Below are 13,970 nucleotides of genomic sequence, written 5' to 3' on the forward strand. Positions count from 1 at the left end.
GTCTCTCCCATCTTTTCAACTTGTATTGCAGGATTAAACTGATTGCCAAAATGTGAGCCTCTGAATGTTACTCTGTAGAGCACATGAGAAATTTTATAAGGAGAGCCGAGAAAAAACCAAGTTTGATACATATCTGTCCATCCACAATAATCCGAAGAAAATGTTACATTAATCATTATTCCTTCAAAAATTATACAAAAATGTTGTAAATAATTAATCCCAATGATATGTATTATTTTTTAATCCCAGTTATACCATAAGTTGACTCTCATTATCAAGATCCCACTTGAAATGTAAAAGACTAAATGTGGAAAGCAAACATAAATAGCACATAATAATTTTTAATATGTATAAATTGATAATCATAAATAAGTTACCAGATGATGAAAAATATTTTAATTTGAGAAAAATGTATAAATAAAATTTTACGGATATTGGCACAAATATAAGATGCAAATCTGAAATTCCGCCAATAAATTTTTAGAAACAAATTTGCTTGTAATAGAAAATACAATATTGCGGCATTCCAAAACGTAATCCATTACACAGATATCATCATGACAAACAATTTGCAAAAATGGCAAATCCCTATTAATAAGGCAGTTCACAGAGTTAGTGCTGATAATATGCCCAGCATGTACCTGATCGGATTCTAAGCAAATAACTCTGTTGATTGGGAAGGAGGCCTTGAAATACTGAGGACAGTACATAGGAGACAGGCATCAGATGACATGCTACATCTTGGAATGAAAGACCAAAGCCAGATTAAATAACATTCTGTGCTTCTTAATTTTTACATAGTTAAGTGTTATATTCAAGGCTTTTGATTTTAAAGGTCATTCACTCGACCCCGCATCATTTATGGTGACATGCACAGAACAAATATAACAGTATATGACTTAATTTCATAGCTGCACAATGGCCTACTAATGCATTTTGAATACTCATCACAATTCTCATATTATACAGAGTGCGCCAGCACAACTACCTTTTTTTTAAAGGGGCTTTGCTTCATAAAAAAGGAAATTATGTTGCCGCACACTGCATCTAAAAATTTCACTATTACCAACCTATGAATGCAATACTATAGCAAATGCATTTTAAGTAAACATTTTATAAACTGGGGTCAGTCCATGATTTTGAAATTAATTGCATGATTTCATAGTGATATTGTCCTTTTTGGAAAGTGCACCTAACTCTTTTTCTTCTTTCACCATCTCTGTGTCAGGCCAAGAACTTTTCTCCTTATCCTCGTATAGAGTAACATACAGCAGAGGGAAAGAGAGTCAGCGAGGGGTGGTTGTAATACTCTACAAGAAGGTGAGTAGAAGCATGGTAAACATTAAAGAAGACAATGAGAGACTATTTTCTGTGGAAGGAAAAGCAGAAATGATGAACTTGATCATTGTGCAGGTTTACGTGCCGCCAAGCAATTATGAGGAGGAAGAAGTTGATGGGGTATACGATCAGTTAAGAGAAAATTATCGCATGTGTTCCTGCAGGGAAACATTTAAAAGTGATGGGGGATGGGAATGCAACATGATGGTAAGTGAACAAAGAGATAGTGATGAGGTGGAGGTACCTCATCTGTAGTCGATTAAATAAGAGGAATGACGACAGGGAGCAAGCAATTGAATTTATTTTTTATTTAGTAATTTATCGTTGCAATTAGACAATAGTCCTGGTGGCAACGGTCAAGTTTGATCAATGACCACTCTTACAATGAACATACACATACACATACACGCACAAGAAGAACAGATAGGAGACAAAATATTCTTACATACAATGACACTTCCACATCACATACAAACAAACTTCCACATCACCTACAAAATGCCATCCACATCACAAGCAAAGAATTCTGTAGGAGATGGTCTCAAACACCAACATTTGGTTTGGACACCACAAAAGGCGTATGCATACATGGAAAATGCCAGGCGACTCAAAAAGGTATCAGTTAGATTACATTATTGTTTGAAACAGATTTAGAAACAGTGTGATCAATTAGCACAGTTTCCCAGGAGCAGATGATCAATTCTTTTCAATCTATATAATGTTGATAAACATACCTGCTTTGATGGCCCGCAACACGTTGACAGGGCACATGTCTTGTCAGTTTTTGGGCAATCTAGAACACAGTCTTCAGTTTCTGACTGCTGGCCAGTATCTTCTGGGAACTGTTAAGCCATCAGAGAAAGAAAAATTTTAATATTACCTTTTACTTGCCAACCCTATTTTAAAGAATTGTAAATTTACCATGTCCGTATATTTATTACTCTTTCATGTATGTTTAGGATGATACGAAACAAAAATCACCAATGCTCAGGTACATGAACATATTACTCGACAGAATGTAGATGTATATTTGTTCTGCCACTCTTCTGCTTCATATAATAAGAGTCCCTTTCATGTGCCCATCGAAATTTTCAGCTATATGCTACCAGGCATAAAATCAGCTCCTCCTAGGGGTATATTTAAGATATATCTCTAACATTTTCTGATTAATAAATGCTATTGTAGTGTAGAAGTGCTTCCGGCATCTTCAGAACACTGAAATAGCGGATCGTTTGTTCTAAAACTTGTCCTATATTTCACTTCCTTTCAGAAAAGTTAAGCAAGAGATTAGACCATTGATTTTTAAATAAAATTACTCAAAATTAAACAGCACTGTTTATCTCTCAGTGACCCAAATTCCCCAGATGAGATCCCCCAAGGGTGATGGCCAACAGGGAGCAGCTGTCGAGGGCAACAACAATGATGTTATTATGTTTTGTTATTACAACTACGATTCTTAAAAGCCAAGCTCCAAAGAGTAACATTCATTTGAATATTCGGCTTAAAATAAAAGCGATTTCCCAAAGCAATGCCTAGATAATTTACTTTAATGAGTTTTATCTTGCTTCTTGAAGAACTTGAATTTCAAAGGTAGTACAAAAATAACAAGCTCTTTTTTTATTATTTGATAATTATTTTTGGTTGCCTCATATAAAAAAGCAATTCAATAAGATTTTAAAAGAAGTGAAATCCACCTTTCAACAAATTCACATAGCACGTTGTGTGCCTGGTTTAACATTAATGGGTTAAACGCCCAAACAATTGAGAGGCTCTTAAGAAAAAACTGGCTATCAGATTCATTTATGGAACCTCCACCCAATGTGACCATCCAGATAAATGGAGGAAATTCCTTTTCTTGGGTGATTTGACATCCCAATCCACGGCTTTCTTAAGTCTCAATATTACAACTGCTTTCTAAAAAAATTGTAATCAAAGAAATCTATGACTTTCTAAATCTAAAGATATAATCCCAAAGTTTGAAGGGAGTAGAGCATATATAAATTTAAGTCTAACTACTCAGCTGCATATGTCGTGCAAATCGGCAAAAAGTTTAAGGAGAGACTACTAGAACACACTGCCTTTTTCAATCACACAAATTTAAATTCAAACTTTGCTAAGCACCTCATGGTCATAATAGCAATTCTCCCAGGGAAATTTTACATCTAGAAGGGAAAATTCCCTGGCTAGATGTTCACATGCAAACTAAGATTTTAAATTATGTGTAAGCAGATTTTGGATTTGTTAGTGACCTTTTGTATGCTTCCCCTCTCCCCTTCTCAACCTGTCTCTCTCTTCAATGCAACAATTTCAGAGTGTAAAAATCATTCGCCTTGACTGGGATCAAGGCGAATGATTTTTACACTCTGAAATTGTTGCATTGAAATGCACATTAGCGGATGACTCCGTTAAAAGTTACTGTTGCGGCATCTCCCGCAGTTTCTTTGGAATCTCTCTCTCTCTTAACCCATCAACCCCTTCAAACCCTCCCTTTCCCACTGGCAACCTCTCCCAACCTCCACCCCCACAGACAGTCTCAGCTCTTCAGACCTCTGCCTCCCACAATGCAGACCTACGAGGGGGGACCCGAAAGTAATGGGAATTGGGCTGCGGTGGGGAGTGAGAGTGGGGGAAGCCTTGGTTCAGCCGGTCGTACGTCAGGCTCATGCCACCTGCATCACTATGTGCAGTGCCATCGCTGTGACTGGATTGGTCCGTCCACGAGAGCTGTTTCAGTGAAACAACTTTTTTCATTTCGGCGAAAAACGTGATTGTGGATTATCAAGAGCAATGCACTGCAGTGAAATTTTGTTTCCTGTTGGGGAAATTGGCCGCGGAAACTATTGTAATGCTCAAGACTGCTTATGGGGAAGCTGCCCTAAGCAAAACCAGAGTCTACCAGAGTGGTTTACACGTTTTAAAAATGGTGAAATGTCAATTGAAGACCAACCCCTTCAGGCCGTCCTTCAACATCAAGAACTGACAAAAACATCCACAAAATCAATGCCCTCATTCATGAAGACCGTTGCAGAACCATTGATCAACTCTGTGAAATATCTGGAGTGTCATGGAGTTCAAAAGAGCAGATCTTTGGCACACAGGCAACTGGTTCTTCCATCATGACAACGCGTCGGCTCATACCGCCCTCTGTGTGATGCAGCTTTTGACAAAAACCAGCATGACATCAATTGTCCACCCCCCTTACTCACCGGATTAAGCTCCCTGTGACTGCTTTTTGTTCCCTCCACTCAAAAGGGGCATGAAAGGAAAGCATTTGGCACTGTGGAGGAGGTAAAACTAAAATTGCTAGAAGGCCTGAAGGACATCCTGATAAATGAATTTGAGAAATGTCTCATACAATGGAAGCATCATTTGGAACAGTGCATTGTGGTCAATGGGGAATACTTTGAAGGTGGACAAAATTTAATGTAAATATATTGAGAACTAAAGAATCTATGAAAACATTCCTGTTATTTTTGGGTCCCCCCTCGTATGGCTCAGCCCCCCTCTCCCCTTGAGGCAACCACCACAACCCTCCCTCCCATCCTTCTCCCCGCACCTCTGCAGCCAATTCCCCTCAACTCATTTTTGTACACACGTATAAGTGCCTCACAATTTATGTTTGTAACTGTAGATGACATTAATTGTCGAAAACATGATTGTGTAAAATATAAGAAATTGCAGACACTTCCAAAGTATGAAGTTTTACTCAAATTGAATAATAACCAGTTCCATAAAGTCACGCTAGAAACCATGAATGTGAATGTTAGCGCATGAGCCCAGAGTTATTGGACACACCGTCATCTCTGAAAACTAAGAAGGCTAAGATAAAACTAATTGCTCAAAGAGCTCACATATATTTATATATAAGTAGATCAAACATGTTATTTTTTAGTCAAATAACCTGTTTTCCAAATCACAGCATGGCTTTTGATTTGGGAAATCCGCATGTATGCTTATGGCTGCAGAGTCCATAGTTGATTACATCATTAATGAAGTCAAGAGAGAGAATCAGTATCAATGACACTATGTGATCATAGTGGGGCTTTCAACTGCATTGATCACTTACTATCAGTTTCGAAGCTAGAATAATATGGTCTCAAGGGATTTAAACTGAAATTAATGAATTCATACCTGACTGACCGCCACCAATAGTTGAACTTGATGGCTGTTAATTTGCAACTCTTAAAGAAAAATATGGTGTCCCATAGGATTCTGTGCTTGGCACAATACTGTTCAACATCATGATTACTGATTTGCCTGGTAATTTGAAATCTAAATCTCTTCCACATGACAATAACACTACTTTTGTAGAAAAATGTCAAAATCAGAAAATGCAAAGGCACTATCTAGTGATGTCAAAAGACAGGCTAAAGAATGGTTTGATATTAATCATTTCCATTTAAATACCAAAAAAACCCAGACTGGTAAAATAAGAGGAATTCATATTCAAAACTTGACTGAGAGACCCGCGTAAGCCAGATCTGTAGTAAACTGAGTAATACGCTAAGAAAGCTCAACTTTCTCATTTTCAATGATTATCTCTTAAAACTTTACCATGCCTTCTTACAATCTCATTTTAATTATAGTGTTTGGTTATGGGGTTATTCTCCACATCATTTTGGAGAATGGAATTATATTAAAAAATCAATACTGGTCATGGGCCCAAAGCCATGGGCTTAATGTTATTCAATAAACTTCCCCATGAAATTAAATATTATACAGAAGCACCTGTTTTCAAGAAAAAGCAGTTCAACCTATAAAAAAATAACGATATATTCAGGAAATGAACTTAAGGAATCGTCACCACACATCAATTCTGATTTAACCAAATAATAAGTATACATTTTTGTATATTGTTTTGCATGCATATTTTATTTTATTTATTAGGTAATCTACCGGTAAGGTAGGTTTTTGGATGGACATAATTACTAATTAAATAATTTGTGACCACTAGCAAAACACAACATCCTACTCTACATCAGGTCCTTCTTCAGCTCTGAGTACTTTCTTCCTCCTTCATCCCGTCACACATCCCTATCCTGCTCCTTCCCTTTCCTCGTTTGCCTAACATTCTCCCCTCAATTACAGTCTTCAACATCCCACTGCCAGTAAATACGTCTCTCATCCATTTTTCCTGCCTCCATAGGATTTCGACCAACAAAACCCTCTCTTTTAAAGTTTTTGAGAGTCTTTTCTTAACATCCTTACTCAACGTCCCTGGCTCCAACTCCCTCCTCCTTGTGAAAGCCTCTTTGCCTAGCGCAATTCTTCTCCTTATGTCCCTACTACTTTGACCGTGTTGGTCCAAAACACTTCCGAGATACGTTAACTGTTCTACCTGCTCTAGTTTTTGTCCTCCTATTTTAATGTTTAGCTTAGCATTTTTCTTTCTAGAAAATCGCATAACCTTTTTTTTACTAATATTGATTCTCATCCCATACCTGTCGCACTGAATTTCCAATGCACTCAGCAATGCTTGCAACCCCTTGGCTGACTGACAAACTAAAGCTTGGTCATCAGCAAACCTAACTGATTTTACGAATTCCCCCCCCCCACTTTCATTCCTACCTCCAGTTCTTCCCATGCCTCTTTAATCATTTCCTCTACATACAGGTTGAAAAGCAACGGTGATAATGGGCAACCCTGCCTTACACCTCTTCCTAACACTGCCCAACCGGACTCCCCGTTCCCCACTCGCACCTAAGCAGTCTGAGACATGTACGGGGTGCGGATTAGCCTCCTTTCCCTCCAGTCTATTCCTATTTACTGCAATATACTCATTAGTTTTTCCCTATTCATTCTATCAAATGCTTTTTCGAAATCTACGAAACAGGCAAATACCTCCTGGTTGTGTTCTATATTCCTCTCGATTAATAATCTCATCACTGCAATGGCATCACGCGTACCTCTCCCCTTCCTAAACCCAAACTGATCATTCCCTAAGTAATCATTTGCCCTACTCTCTATCCTTTTCTTTATGATCCTAAGAACAACTTTAGCTGCGTGAGATATCAAACTTATTGTCCTATAGTCCTCACATGACGAGGCCTTTACCTTTTTCGGAATAGGAACTAAAACCGATCACACGAAATCTTCTGGCCAGATTCCCTCCTCATAAATACTACGGACCAGCCCATATAGCCTCTTCCTCCCACATTTTCCTAAGCATTTTAAAAGTTCCACGGGAATGTTATCCACCCCCATGGCCTTATTTAGTTTCATCTCCCTTAATGCCCTTTCTATCTCATTGTCTAGTATGCCTGGACCTAAGCTATCTTCCTCTACATCAGGTTCCTTTCCTATGTCTAACTTTGTTGGTCTAAGCTCTTTACTATACAGTTCTTCTATATACTCCTTCAATCTCTCTTGGATCTTTCCTGTGTCAACTATTGCCTTACCTGTCTTGTCTCTAACTGCTATCGTTGATCTCCCTTTCTTACTTCCCGATAAAGATTTAACTTTGCTGTACAGCGCACCGATTTCACCCTTCCTCTTCAGACTTACCATATCCTCGCACTACATCTTCCACCATGCTCCATTTGCTTTATTTATTGCCCGCCTCAATTTACTGTTTAATTCTTTGTACCTCATTTTGCCTAACTCTGTATTTACATTCTTCCATTTTCTCTGCTCATCCATCTTTGTAATCATCTCATCCGTGATCCATGGTTTCCTAGTCCTTTTAGCGTTAACGGTTCCAATAGTGTATTTTGCCGCTTTAGACAACCCTTTCTTGAAACTTTCCCAATTTTCTTTGACAGTACTTGGCTCTTTACCATCTTCCATGATTTCCTCTACTGCCTGTAGGTACTCCTTCCTTTTCAAACCATTTAATGCTTCTACATTATGCCTGCCTTATCTTTTGAAATGGATGCTACATTTCATAACAACTAAATTGTGGTCAGAGTCCACATCCGCTACCGGGAAGCTGTGCGAATTTATCACACTGTTCCTAAACCTATGTCTAACCAGGATATAATCTAGCTGATACCTTTCTGAGTCATCTGGCATTTTCCATGTATACCTGCATCTTTTGTGGTGTCTAAACCAAGTGTTGGTGATGACTAAGCCCTGTCTCCTGCAGAACTCAACTGCCTTCTCCCTGTGGTCATTCCTTGTGCCTAAACCGTAGTCCCCCACCTCACCCCAATGCCTTCCTTCGCCTACCGTCGCATTCCAATCCCCCATCACTATAAAATGTTTCCCTGCAGGAAATTACATGCGATTATGTCCTCTAACTGATCCTATATCCTATCGACCTCTTCTTCCTTATGGTTGTGCAGTGGCATGTATACCATAATAATAATTAAGTTCGTTGGTTCTGCTTTTATATCTACTAGTAATAATCTATTCGTTACCTGCTCTATGTTGACTATGCTTCTTCCTACCTCTTCACTTAATACTATGGCAACCCCTCGTTGGCTCTCGTCCCCGCCGCTGTATATTATTCTATACTTATCACTCCAGTAATCCCCGCTATCTTTCCATCTCACCTCGCATAGACCTAAAATATCTATATTTCCCCTTCCATCTCTCACTTAACATTCTCCAATTTCCCCGTCCTCATCATTGTCCTAAGATTCCACGTTCCTATTCTAACTAATGAGGTCTTCTTCTACTGCATCTTCTGTCCTGCTGCTGCTGGTTTTCCCTGGCAAGGGTTTCGTGGGATGACGACCGCGGAAGCCTTGCCTCCCCCGCTGCCGGGCACGACACACGGCCGACTGGGCCGAGTCCCGTGGTTGCCAGGACTCAAAATATCTGTATAGTCCATCATGTTATTCTTGGGAATGATAATTGAGGTGGTTTCCCGTTGCCTTCCTCAATAGTGTTTTTAACGTGACACCATCACTTATTGGCCGCCCCACTGGGGTCAGACGCCATTGCAGCCGCCTCACTGAGGAACAGACGCTGCATGGACTACCTTTCGTCTGGCTCCTAACCTTCGACCTATCTGGCATGGGTGACCCTACCAGGAGCAATGATTATTACTCCTGCCAGCACAGCTCTCGGTGTCATAGGAACGCACAAGCCCTTCCCCCACGTCAAGGTTGTCGTCCGGGGAGGGTGTATACATATGTATGCATATAAATATGTATATTGTATTTTTTCTAAAATTGTGAAGTTTATATCTGACGTATCCTATACTTGTGTACGTGAGAATATACACCAAATCTCCAGATGACTACATGCATTATTATTATTCCTGAAAAAGAGATTGATATTGAGTTACTGAAGAGGGCCTTTACCTCAATAAATTCCGGCTGTATCGTGGTGGAGTGAATGCCTTCATTGTGGAAAAATTCTTTCACCTTCTCTGCAATTTTCATATACTCCGAGAGATTTCTACATCTGGAAAAGTGTTGCACACATATTATTAGTCATCATTTGTAGGAGGGAAATAACGGGAAAATAACTAGATACTATAAAAACAAGAATTTTAAAGAGTAAAATACATTTTAATATGATGATACACATTTTCATTGTTAATGGGATGTTTCAGACTGCGATGGAGTCTAGAATGAAAGGCAAGCAAGGAAGGGCCAGGATAGCATAGGCATGTTAAATGTTATGAAGGGAGGAAGGAAATACGAGGTCTGTTCATAAAGCTCCCAAACGGTTTTAAAAGTGCACCTCCAGTTGGTTATTTTTTAATCCGCTTGGGGGCGTTATGTCTGCAGAAACTTCCCAAATAACCAATTTCAACCACTTCATTGATATCTTGTTTTGTTGTTTAGTTAGAGCTGTTTATGCTGGGTTCTTGGAGTGGTGCAAAAAATCAAATCCGCAGAAAGAGTTCTTTGAAGGAGCACTGTTTTTCTGTGAAATTCAGCAAATCCTTCACAGAAACTTTCGAAATATTACCAAGACTTATGGTGAGGATGCCATGAAATGAATCATATGTCATAATTGGTTTATCCAGGTCAGAAAAGGGGATCGAGATGGTGCGGGGGCTAACGTACTGGCTTCCCACCCTGAGGGCGCGGGTTCAAATCCCGGCGGTGTTGAATATTTTTCAGAGGTATCTCGATCCCTACTTGAGGTGCTTTGTGGAGGGCACTTTGAGTGAGTACGCCGTCCGTCGGATGGGACGTTAAACTGCGGACCCCTTGGCGCCTTTCGTAAAGAGCAGGCTAATGCCGACGCCGGGTTTCTCTCCACCCTTCATCCTTTCCTGTCCATCCCCTATGGCGCAAATGACCTTAGCTGTCGGTCGCCTCCCCTTAAAACTACTACTACTCCAGGTCAGAAAGGGGGGGGGCATTTTCTATAGAAGACTACAAGTGTTTTGGAAGACCATCGATGTCTATCTACGATGTGTATCCGAAAACTATCAGACATGTGTTCATATATCTCCGCATTGGTGCTAATCTTCATGGTCATCCAGGCCGTGGCAACCTTTGAAGTAGTCCCCATTTCACTGAACCACATGCTCCCAGTGGTGCTTCCACATCTTAAAGCAGTCCTTGAATGCAGATTTTGGAATGGCCTTCAGCTCACGCATCGCATTACACTGAATTGTCTCGATGTCATTGAACAGCTTTCCTTTGAGCGCCATTTGCAATTTCGGAACATTTAAAAGTCGCAGGGAGCTATGTCGGGACTGTATGGAGGCTGGCAAAGCTGTACAATCTTATGTTTAGCCTAAAATTGCTGCACAAGGTTCGATGAATGCGCTGGCGGGTTATCATGGTCAAGAAGCCTGTCACCGCTTAACCAGAGACACTGTCGTGTTCTTCCCACGGCATCATGCAATCTTTTCAGATCTTCGTAGTGCAAAATATTCTCGCAATAAAAAAATTAGTAAAAATGCAGGTCGAATACTTTTTAGATACACCTCGTATGATTACCCCAAAAGTTTTCATGATGTACAATTTAAGGCCAATTATTGCTTCCAAGTACTTCCACCAAACCATTTCATATGGCTATCATTAGTCGACACGAGATAAAATGTAGTGAGAGTGTAGTGAGTAAATGTAATGAGAACAGAATTTTTTTAAATATTTTGATTAAAAACTGCAAAGTAATTGCTTTGTTTTGGCAGATGTTTCTGCTCAAGCACCAAACTGAGCCTCTGGTGCATGAGTTCTGTGCTGATTGTCCATCTCTCTCAAGTGTTACTTGTTTGGGCACCGGCATAGGAATGAGAGGAGAACTCACCATCCACGCGATCCTCTCTCACACAACCCTAAATTTCTCACAGCCAAAAAACAAATGGCACAGAGGTGCTCAAAATTGTCAACCATCTCTGAATGCGGAGGAGAGCATTCTGGGAAAGAGTCACAGACAGACAAATTATTCCCAAAAAAAAGGAATTCAAGTCTGTGTCTGCCTAACATCTTGCTGGGAAGGGAAATATTCCTTTGAGATGACCATATTGCACTACCAGGACAGGGAGCCCCACTTGAACCACTGGAAATTATCAGGAATGCAGTGGAAAACCGTTTCCTCGTCAATGAAACGCTACATCCCCTACCTCAACGACAGCCTTTTCTCCCTAGCTTCAACCCATTTCCCTCTAGAAATATTTACAAACAATGCACGAATGAATATGGCAACGCTGTACGCTTGATGGTATCAAAATGAAACACGGGCCTGTGCATAAGAATTCATTCTGCAGAATACGTTTCTTTGTCTATTTAAGCGTGACATAATGGAAACCCCTTTTGGCCCAGTAGCCTGCAATTCTTCAAGGGCTGCCGCAGAAGTTTCTGACCTCAACATGAAGATGGCAGCAGTCTTAAAAAAGTTAAGGAATTTGTGCGTGCTAGCATTGAAAGGTACTTATCAAAACTTCAGCCATTTTGGACACCCAATTGATGCTTGGCAGTCATTTGAGTGAGTCGTTGTGAGGGTTTTTGAGAAAATGGAAAAAATTAAGGATTGAACTGTCATTACATATTTGTTTTTGAAAAATAAAATCAAAGACAAGTTGGACGCTGTGTACAGGGACCCTGCAACATCATTTATGAATCAAATTTTGGCAGCTACATTTAAATGTGGCCATACCAGCTTGGCTAGTGATAAGAATTTGGGACGGCCAAAAACTTTAACTTAAAAAAACATGCTTTTTAACCTTAAATTTTCGATTAGAAGACAAAGAGTTTCAATAGGCGATGAGGTTACTGCATACGTAAATGCCTATAGCAGAGACATACCTTAACTACTAAATGGAAGGGTTAAAAAAGTCTAGAGCATCACTGGAAATTGTATTGTTTAAACTGAGATTATTTTGAACGATAAAAAAATATTTTATGAGAAAACTGTTTCATTTATTTGTAAGGTTGGAAACTTTTCAGACTACCCTCGCAAAGGATCACAATGCAGAGTGCAACATAAATCACCTTGCCTATGACACATCCCACAATTCCCCCCCCCACCATTCAAATATCTTTGCGTGTGAAAAAGGCCAAGGGAAAGGTAGTGGAAGCAGTCGATCAGAAGGGTTTGCTTCAGCCACAGGAGGGGAAATAGTCTCTCATGGAGAGGAGAAGAGAGCAAAAGCAACACCTCTCATACCAAGCACAGGAATTACACACTCAGAGGCAAATGACTGAAATCATGAATCCTCACGGAATACTAGCCAAACTTGAACCACATTTATACAATAATCATTAAAGGTTTTACATTAATCAATAATACCTTTGAACTAAAATTTCTGTTGATTTTTTAGAATGAAAGTGTAATTCATTTTATTCGGAAAACGAAATTTGAGTCAAATTTTGGCACTGGGATGATTTACATACTGATGGGAATTTGTAGGAAAAGTAAAAAACAAAGTGGAGTGAAATAATGAAATTCACTTTTAAAAGCAGAATAAACTTAGAGATTTGATTAATTCTTGAGCATCAATTGAGTGCTCTTGTGGTAAGACATCAACAAAATGCATCAAATTACAATGAGGTGAATAAATTAAAAAGGATTTGAACTGGTGTTGGGTAGCAAAGTGCGTCAAGGGAGGAGGCCGCTCATCCCCCTCCCACATGGCACAGTGGATGAGATGAATGTTTTTTAGGCCCTCATGCATACCGTATGTGGGCAGAAGCGATGATGCGGTCACCAGCAAGCTGCCAGACGTGGAACTCGTGCACAGCCAGCACACCGTCAACCTTGTCCACCAGCTGCCTCTTGATGGTGTCCACCTGGATGTGCATCGGCACTGTCTGAAGGAGAATCAGGGCTGATTCCTGCACTGAGAGGGAGAGGGGAGATCACTGTCACATTACATGAAGCTGCTTACTTGTGCAATGCGCAGCTGGCTGAAACCCAGAAGAAAAACAAGCCAGCTACTCCTGTTCGCACATCACATTTCCTGCAATCATTTCTACCATTTCAAAAGCATGAGAATTTTATTTTCCCAGGAGAAAAAGCATGGATGCATTTAAAAGCATGCAATAGTAATGAATGCCCTGCAGAGATTATGGCTTGGCAGACACACTGGCTTCTTGAACAAACCATAAAAAAAAACCACAAACACAGTAATCAACCCGAAGGTCGGTTTGGTGGGTGATGGTAGAGTTCACCCAGTACTAAGCCCTATACGGCATGTGAAATTCACACATCAGGGTAGGGGGGCCAGTTCCTTTCCCTGTGCCGCTTATGGTTTCCCAGGAAGACCTGGTACCCGAAAA

General features: G+C 40.0%; 1 protein-coding gene across 5 annotated transcripts in view; it reads right to left on the reverse strand.

The window, feature by feature from the left end:
• The window catches only part of ZnT63C (zinc transporter 63C), a 111,465-nt gene that overhangs the window by 1,917 nt on the left and 95,578 nt on the right, over positions 1-13,970 (reverse strand). For all 5 annotated transcript variants that reach the window (XM_071586084.1, XM_071586085.1, XM_071586086.1 and 2 more), the window contains 3 exons: positions 13,369-13,531; positions 9,588-9,690; positions 2,073-2,180 (listed from right to left, as the gene is read on the reverse strand). In XM_071586084.1, coding sequence (XP_071442185.1) covers positions 2,073-2,180; positions 9,588-9,690; positions 13,369-13,531 — 374 coding nt within the window. The remainder of the gene's footprint in view (positions 1-2,072; positions 2,181-9,587; positions 9,691-13,368; positions 13,532-13,970) is intronic.

The sequence above is a fragment of the Hetaerina americana genome, unplaced genomic scaffold (genome assembly GCF_022747635.1).
Source record: "Hetaerina americana unplaced genomic scaffold, ioHetAmer1.1.p SCAF_20, whole genome shotgun sequence".
NCBI lineage: Eukaryota > Metazoa > Arthropoda > Insecta > Odonata > Calopterygidae > Hetaerina > Hetaerina americana.